Below are 8,640 nucleotides of genomic sequence, written 5' to 3'. Positions count from 1 at the left end.
TGACGCCTCAAAGGTGGTGTTTTTCCACCTCAATCCTGTGCTTGCATGCATGCTCTTTTTTTTTTTTTTTTTTTTTTAATGAACTGGTGTAAAGCACTTTGTGGGCAACTTGCCTGTGAGAAGTGTGCATGAAAAGGGCTAATATAAATAAAGTTTGACAAAAAAAAAAATCGGTTGCCAAATGTCAGAAAAATACAAATTAGCAAGTCAGCCCTATTTGAAAACATGGGTTAATGCTGCTTTCATCATTTTAGTTCCTGTACAATTATTATTTTGGTAATTAAGAACACCGTCAGAGAAATATAATTAAAAAGCAGAGCAACGCAATTGCTACGATTATCATAGGGCCGAACATGTACTTATTTATAGGATAATACAATTTCGATATTTGATTAGTCGACTTTTTACAGTCGCTCGTTGTGAACCGGGGTTGTCCTCGTGACGTCACGGCAGTCGACGCTTTGCCCCGCAGTATCTGTTCAGACTGCGCGCCGGAAAAGCTCCACGATAGCCAATAACTAGCGCAAATCCACACATATGTGCGGCATGTATTCGTTCATATCGCGTGGATTCAAACACGGATTGGAAGATCTCCTGTGAAGAGTCTGAAGCCAGAAGGACTCGCAGAACAACGTTTGTAAAAGTGAAACTGGCGGCTTTGGCTTCCCAACTAGGCTAACATCAGGCCCGACTAGCATTAGCTGTGGAGCTTACTTACTTTGCGTGGACAGCAAAACAAGGTAAGAGGCGTGAAGTGAGTACACCAATGTATACATAGACTGCGAGTGGGGGGCTCAACTCGCTAAAATAGACTTAGTTTTGCTGTACTTTGCTCTACTTGCGAACCATGGACCTGTGTTACATAACGGTATATAGGCTGTCAGCGAGCTAATTGCTAATGCTAACAGCTGCGCACTGAACAGAACTATTTCCAGTCTGTTCCCTGTCAAATATAATGCGTTGTATAAAAGGCAGAATTCTTTCGGTGTTTGTAATTAAGTTGAACAGCACTTCATAACATTCCCATGACTAGTTAGCTGATGTTAGAGCAGCGAAAAGTCTGCTTAACCGCACTTTGACTAGCCAAACCGCACAGAAAGTAAACATTAGCTTGCGATGTGACGGTCGCGCTCCTAATACGAGTAGTGCTAGTGGGTGTGTTTGTATTCATTATGTTGTCATGTTTTTAAGTTTGATGAACTGTTAACTATTAGTTTTGTGCCAGCTTACATATGCACGTCAATTTTGTCGGTTCACAACATTAGAGGAGGGCGATACAAAAATTGGTATCGATCCGATACCACGTAAATTCAGAGACAGTATCGCTGATGATACTTTTTAAGATTTTAATTCATTGATCGAGAAAATAAATATAATATTATATAATAAATAGTATAATATGCATATGTATATAAATAGAACAAATGTTTTAAACATTTCTATTATTGTAAATAATGTAAATAATTCAATGTGTATATACTTTGATGATTAACTTGTGTGATGACTGTATTATGCTGATAGTATATATTTATACCAGTGGTTCTTAACCTTGTTGGAGGTACCGAACCCCACCAGTTTCTTATGCGCATTCACCGAACCCTTCTTTAGTGAAAAATTAAAAACATTTTTTTTCAAATTCAAGACAAAGTTGTATGTTTTTTTTACTGGTGCACAAAATGAACCGTTCATGCACATCACCTTGTTCAAAGAACACAACCAACACAGTGCATGAACTCACAACAAATTACACACCTGCAAATCAGTGTGACTTCTGCTGTTGCCGTACCCATAATATGCCGATAGGGACAAGCTTTTATTTACACGATGAGTCAGGTGTGTCTTGACCTCCGCAACGGAGGCTCCGCCGAACCCCTGAGGCCGACTCACAGAACCCCTAGAGTTCGATCGAACCCAGGTTAAGAACCACTGATTTGTACCATGAATTGATTAACATGGACCCTGACTTAAACAAGTTGAAAAACTTATTCGGGTGTTACCATTTATTGGTCAATTGTACGAAATATGTACTGTACTGTGCAATCTACTAATAAAAGTCTCAATCAATCTACAAACGTTTTACAAAATTGAATCACCAAAAATAATGCATTAATCATGTTTGTACACTAGGTGTGTAATGTTTCGTTTTAACAACGATTTGATTCAGAATTGATGGTTGCCGATTCGATTTAGGGACAATATTATTTGTTTAGACTGATACGATCCTTAACGATTTTATGACTTTGAATCGATTCAGTATCTTTTTTAGCAAATAAAAACAAACAAAACAAAAACTCAGAGTACCCACCCTTTTTGGATTCACTCGAGGGAGTACTTGAGAGTGCTCCCCCGGGTGATTCCCTCGTTCTACTGGGGGACTTCAACGCTCATATTGGCAACGACAGTGAAACCTGGAGAGGCGTGATTGGGAAGAATGGCCGCCCGGATCTGAACCCAAGTGGTGTTTTGTTATTGGACTTTTGTGCCCGTCACGGATTGTCCATAACGAACACCATGTTCAAGCATAAGGGTGTCCATATGTGCACTTGGCACCAGGACACCCTAGGCCGCAGTTCTATGATCGACTTTGTAGTTGTGTCATCGAATTTGCGGCCTCATGTTTTGGACACTCGGGTGAAGAGAGGGGCGGAGCTTTCTACCGATCACCACCTGGTGGTGAGTTGGCTGCGATGGTGGGGGAGGATGCCGGACAGACCTGGCAGGCCCAAACGCATTGTGAGGGTTTGCTGGGAACGTCTGGCAGAGTCTCCTGTCAGAGAGAGTTTCAATTCCCACCTCCGGAAGAACTTTGAACATGTCACGAGGGAGGTGCTGGACATTAAGTCCGAGTGGACCATGTTCCGCACCTCTATTGTCAAGGCGGCTGATTGGAGCTGTGGCCGCAAGGTAGTTGGTGCCTGTCGTGGCGGTAATCCTAGAACCCGTTGGTGGACACCGGCGGTGAGGGATGCCGTCAAGCTGAAGAAGGAGTCCTATCGGGTTCTTTTGGCTCATGGGACTCCTGAGGCAGCGGACAGGTACCGACAGGCCAAGCGGTGTGCGGCTTCAGCGGTCGCGGAGGCAAAAACTCGGACATGGGAGGAGTTCGGGGAAGCCATGGAAAACGACTTCCGGACGGCTTCGAAGCGATTCTGGACCACCATCCGCCGCCTCAGGAAGGGGAAGCAGTGCACTACCAACACCGTGTATGGTGCGGATGGTGTTCTGCTGACCTCGACTGCGGAAGTTGTGGATCGGTGGAGGGAATACTTCGAAGACCTCCTCAATCCCACCAACACGTCTTCCTATGAGGAAGCAGTGCCTGGGGAATCTGTGGTGGGCTCTCCTATTTCTGGGGCTGAGGTTGCTGAGGTAGTTAAAAAGCTCCTCGGTGGCAAGGCCCCGGGGGTGGATGAGATCCGCCCGGAGTTCCTTAAGGCTCTGGATGCTGTAGGGCTGTCTTGGTTGACAAGACTCTGCAGCATCGCGTGGACATCGGGGGCAGTACCTCTGGATTGGCAGATCGGGGTGGTGGTTCCTCTCTTTAAAAAGGGGAACCGGAGGGTGTGTTCTAACTATCGTGGGATCACACTCCTCAGCCTTCCCGGTAAGGTCTATTCAGGTGTACTGGAGAGGAGGCTACGCCGGATAGTCGAACCTCGGATTCAGGAGGAACAGTGTGGTTTTCGTCCTGGTCGTGGAACTGTGGACCAGCTCTATACTCTCGGCAGGGTCCTTGAGGGTGCATGGGAGTTTGCCCAACCAGTCTACATGTGCTTTGTGGACTTGGAGAAGGCATTCGACCGTGTCCCTCGGGAAGTCCTGTGGGGAGTGCTCAGAGAGTACGGGGTTTCGGACTGTCTGATTATGGCGGTCCGCTCCCTGTATGATCAGTGTCAGAGCTTGGTTCGCATTGCCGGCAGTAAGTCGGACACGTTTCCGGTGAGGGTTGGACTCCGCCAAGGCTGCCCTTTGTCACCGATTCTGTTCATAACTTTTATGGACAGAATTTCTAGGCGCAGTCAAGGCGTTGAGGGGATCCGGTTTGGTGGCTGCAGGATTAGGTCTCTGCTTTTTGCAGATGATTTGGTCCTGATGGCTTCATCTGGCCAGGATCTTCAGCTCTCACTGGATCGGTTCGCAGCTGAGTGTGAAGCGACTGGGATGAGAATCAGCACCTCCAAGTCCGAGTCCGTGGTTCTCGCCCGGAAAAGGGTGGAGTGCCATCTCCGGGTTGGGGAGGAGATCTTGCCCCAAGTGGAGGAGTTCAAGTACCTCGGAGTCTTGTTCACGAGTGAGGGAAGAGTGGATCGTGAGATCGACAGGCGGATCGGTGCGGCGTCTTCAGTAATGCGGACGCTGTATCGATCCGTTGTGGTGAAGAAGGAGCTGAGCCGGAAGGCAAAGCTCTCAATTTACCGGTCGATCTACGTTCCCATCCTCACCTATGGTTATGAGCTTTGGGTTATGACCGAAAGGACAAGATCACGGGTACAAGCGGCCGAAATGAGTTTCCTCCGCCGGTTGGCGGGGCTCTCCCTTAGAGATAGGGTGAGAAGCTCTGTCATCCGGGGGGAGCTCAAAGTAAAGCCGCTGCTCCTCCACATCGAGAGGAGCCAGATGAGGTGGTTCGGGCATCTGGTCAGGATGCCACCCGAGCGCCTCCCTAAGGAGGTGTTTAGGGCATGTCCGACCGGTAGGAGGCCACGAGGAAGACCCAGGACACGTTGGGAAGACTATGTCTCCCGGCTGGCCTGGGAACGCCTCGGGATCCCCCGGGAGGAGCTGGACGAAGTGGCTGGGGAGAGGGAAGTCTGGGCTTCCCTGCTTAGGCTGCTGCCCCCGCGACCCGACCTCGGATAAGCGGAAGAAGATGGATGGATGGATGGAAAACAAAAACCCAGTGTGACTGTGAAATAAATACTGGATACTGCAGGTGAAGTTTCCTATAATCCTGTTATTTTGCAAGGGAATTAAATATATATCGGTGGAAAATGGATGGATAGATGTATTATGTATACAAACAAGCAAGTAAACAACAATTAATGGCCAAATGTATTCACATCGTATTTGAATAAAGTGTAGCCAACACTTGAATTAACAAGAGGAAACACTTTATGCTCTCATTTTCAATATACAATAACTTTTGAATAAAAGTACAGTTACCAACCTTAGATTTTCCTGCTACTTCTGTTTTTTTTTTTTACAACATTAAATAATACAACAGTAGATTTACCTCCTCTTTTACTGTTGTTTTTGACAAAGGAATAACACCAATGCAAAATGAATTAATATAAAAAAATAAGTGCAACTAGGGCTGGGCAATGTGGTTTATATGATATATTTTTACTTAAACTCGATATTCGATATATATTTCGATATATTTTCCGGTGAAAGTATACATATTCATTTTTGAGCGAGATTCACTGAAATTGAACTGAATGACAACTGTACTGTAAACAATCACTGGCACTTTTATTAACCCAGTTAGTCAAGATGGGTATTAACAGCACATAAAATAAACTGTTTAACTCAGTGGTCCCCAACCACCGGGCCGCGGCCTGGTACCGGTCCATGGATCGATTGGTACCGAGCCGCACAAGAAATAAAATTTATATTAAAAAAAAAATATATATATATATATATTTTTTTTTATTAAATCATGTTGTTATAAATATTTCTGGTTCCTATATTATATATCAATATAGATCAATACAGTCTGCAGGGATACAGTTCGTAAGCACACATGATTGTATTTTTTTATGACAAAAAAACAAATAAAACAAGTTTTGGTGACTCACAACTTCCTGAGAACGAAGTTGGTAAAATAAGTTAAGTGTGCCCCACTTTTTGAGTAGTAAATCACTTTTTTTCACTGTTTCAATAATACTAATATACTATGTTCAGGAAGTTGGTCCGTCACCGTAACTTGCTCTGCTGTCGTTTCCGTTTTGTTAATCAGTGGTTTAAAGTTGTGTTGTTGCACTATATCATTGTGTTGTGGTGTTTGCAATCGTGCTGTTGCTGAAAGTTGTTGTGTTGTAATGTGTATTGTCTTGTCGCATTTGCATTTGTTCTTGGCCACCCTAGGTAATCGCCTGTGTGTGTGTGTGTGTGTGTGTGTGTGTGTGTGTGTGTGTGTGTGTGTGTGTGTGTGTGTGTGTGTGTGTGTGTGTGTGTGTGTGTGTGTGTGTGTGTGTGTGTGTGTGTGTGTGTGTGTGTGTGTGTGTGTGTGTGTGTGTGTGTGTGTGTGTGTGTGTGTTAGGGTTGGACGATATGGCCTTTCATTAACATCTCAATATTTTTAGGCCATGTCATGATACACGATATACATCTCGATATTTTGCCTTAGCCTTGAATTAACACTTGATGTATATAATCACACCAGTATGATGATTCTATGTGTCTACATTTAAACATTCTTGTTCATACTGCATTAATATATGCTAATTTTAAACTTTCATGCAGAAAGAGAAATCACAATTTAATTTACCAAAAACTGTATTTATTAAACCGTGGCACAAACATTCATGTAATTTCAAAACAGAAAGTGCAAGATTGTCAGACATTTTAAAACAAGCTATTCGTGCACTTTTGTGCATGATGTCACTAAGATGACATATCAAAACAACACTAAATTAAAGTGTACTTTTTGTACAGAACGCCACTACAATAGTTTAAAACAAATAAATTGCACTTTTGTGCATGATGTTACACAATATATTTAAATAACTCAAATAAAAATGAGCTGCATAATAGGAAATCAAATAGTGTATGTCCTTCGCTATGTGGTAGACTACTGCAGACGTTTTTCATATGGGGATACATTGCTGGTTTTACGAGCAGAAGACCATGTTCGTCAGCGCACAATCACGTAGTACTTGCAAGCAGACACAGTGGGTAGACAGAAAAGGGAAAACGGACGAATTTTGGATAAAAAACTGACGATAAAGGTAAAGCTATAACACTGAACACTTTTTGTCAGGCAATATTACATTTTATGAACATTTTAAATAAAGGAATACATCCAAACACTTTATAAATATTTATTATGTGCACAAAGAAATAACAGTTACAATATTGATAAAAATACTCTTAATTGCTATTTTGGCCATACCGTGCAGCCTTTTATGTAAAACTAGATCTCATACACTATTTTTAACTACATGGACAAAAAGTGTAGTTATGTCTTATGTTCATAAATTGCAATCTTGCACAATTTTCACATATTTTTATTTATGTAATTTTTTTCTGCCATATTACTTTTTTTATAATGCTTGTGTTGCTTTCATATGCACATTAAATGTTCTATTTCAGGACAGGTACATAAATACATTTTGAATGTGTTGTCTCCATCCATCCATTTTCTACCGCTTGTCCTTTCGGGGTGGCAGGGGTCGCTGGAGCCTATCTCAGCTGCATTCGTTTGTGTTTCTTTAAATAAAATTTGAATATAAGTAATTTTTGAAAATTTTGAGCACATTTAAAAATACAGCGGTAATTTTGGTCACAATACCCGTGATGAAAAAAAATCATACCGTGACATCCCTAGTTGGTAATGTTTTAATGTTTTTAAATAACCCTTGTGGGTATACTGATCATCAGAGACATACAGCTATGATTATTTACTGGTAATACACTTTATGCAGCGAATGATTTAATTTGTCATTTCTGTGTACACATGCATATCAATAATATTTTAGATTTTTTTCACATTTACACACATTCTTTACTGTTGTGTTTAGCAGTCTTAACCAGCAATACACTTCTTTTGTGTTTTTAGGAATGAGTGATGACCTCTGTGGTTGTATCAGATGGAGGAGGTAATATTGTGGAGTATGTTACCATGGTGGAGGAGCCACAACAGGTAAGACTTCTGGTTGTACGATAGAGATTTTAATTATATTTCCCCATTGTGACAATGCATGTTGTTGACACATTTTGGCCATGTCGCATACAATTAAGGGAACTGCATCATCAATGCAATGTACGGTAGTATCCTGACAGGGGGTAGCAGTCGAAGCTAAAGTATGTCCATACACAGTGCACAGCTGCTTCTAAGTTAGTCATTCTTGCCTCAATGGCAGCAAATAAATTACACATCTTACAAGCACCATTATCACTGGATATAGTGCAGGGGTAGACATGAAGCGATGCTAAGATAGCTTGAATGTCAGGTAGTGAAACAACAAAGTAAGTCTCTGCTAATTGGGCCGAAGTCACAAATTAAAGACAACAGCACGAGTATGGCGCAGTGAAGTAGGCCTGGGCCGATAGTCAATTGATTATTTATTGAAGTGCAATTTTTGCTAACAGAGATTGAGAGTTAATTATTTTGAAATATTTTATTTTTTTGTTTACTTATTTCGTATAATCAACAGTTATTGACCTTAAATTACAGTAGTAAAAAATAACTAATGGGAAATGTGTTTGAATGGAATACCTGCATTGTTATTATTATATATCATGGTTACTAGGGATGTGCATCTCTATCTTAAATGGTGATTCGATGTGACTTTTGATACATGGGTCACAATACGATTCGCTAAGAATACTTTTTAAAACGTTATGATTCGATGCGATACGATTCAATGCAGATGAAAGTTTTGCATGGTGAAAATAAAATAAACGTATCATGAAAGA

At 41.8% G+C, this 8,640-nt stretch overlaps 1 protein-coding gene across 2 annotated transcripts in view; it reads left to right on the top strand.

Annotated features, from left to right (window-relative positions):
* Positions 1 to 437: 437 nt before the first annotated feature.
* The window catches only part of elf2a (E74-like factor 2a (ets domain transcription factor)), a 28,353-nt gene continuing 20,150 nt past the window's right edge, over positions 438 to 8,640 (top strand). For both annotated transcript variants that reach the window (XM_061979634.2, XM_061979633.2), the window contains exons 1-2: positions 438 to 740; positions 7,781 to 7,864. In XM_061979634.2, coding sequence (XP_061835618.1) covers positions 7,790 to 7,864 — 75 coding nt within the window. In that variant the 5' untranslated portion in view covers positions 438 to 740; positions 7,781 to 7,789. The remainder of the gene's footprint in view (positions 741 to 7,780; positions 7,865 to 8,640) is intronic.

This window comes from Nerophis lumbriciformis, linkage group LG19 (assembly GCF_033978685.3).
Source record: "Nerophis lumbriciformis linkage group LG19, RoL_Nlum_v2.1, whole genome shotgun sequence".
Lineage (NCBI taxonomy): Eukaryota > Metazoa > Chordata > Actinopteri > Syngnathiformes > Syngnathidae > Nerophis > Nerophis lumbriciformis.
The sequence above is the reverse complement of the archived record's forward strand: the minus strand, read 5'-3'. Positions and strand labels throughout refer to the sequence as shown.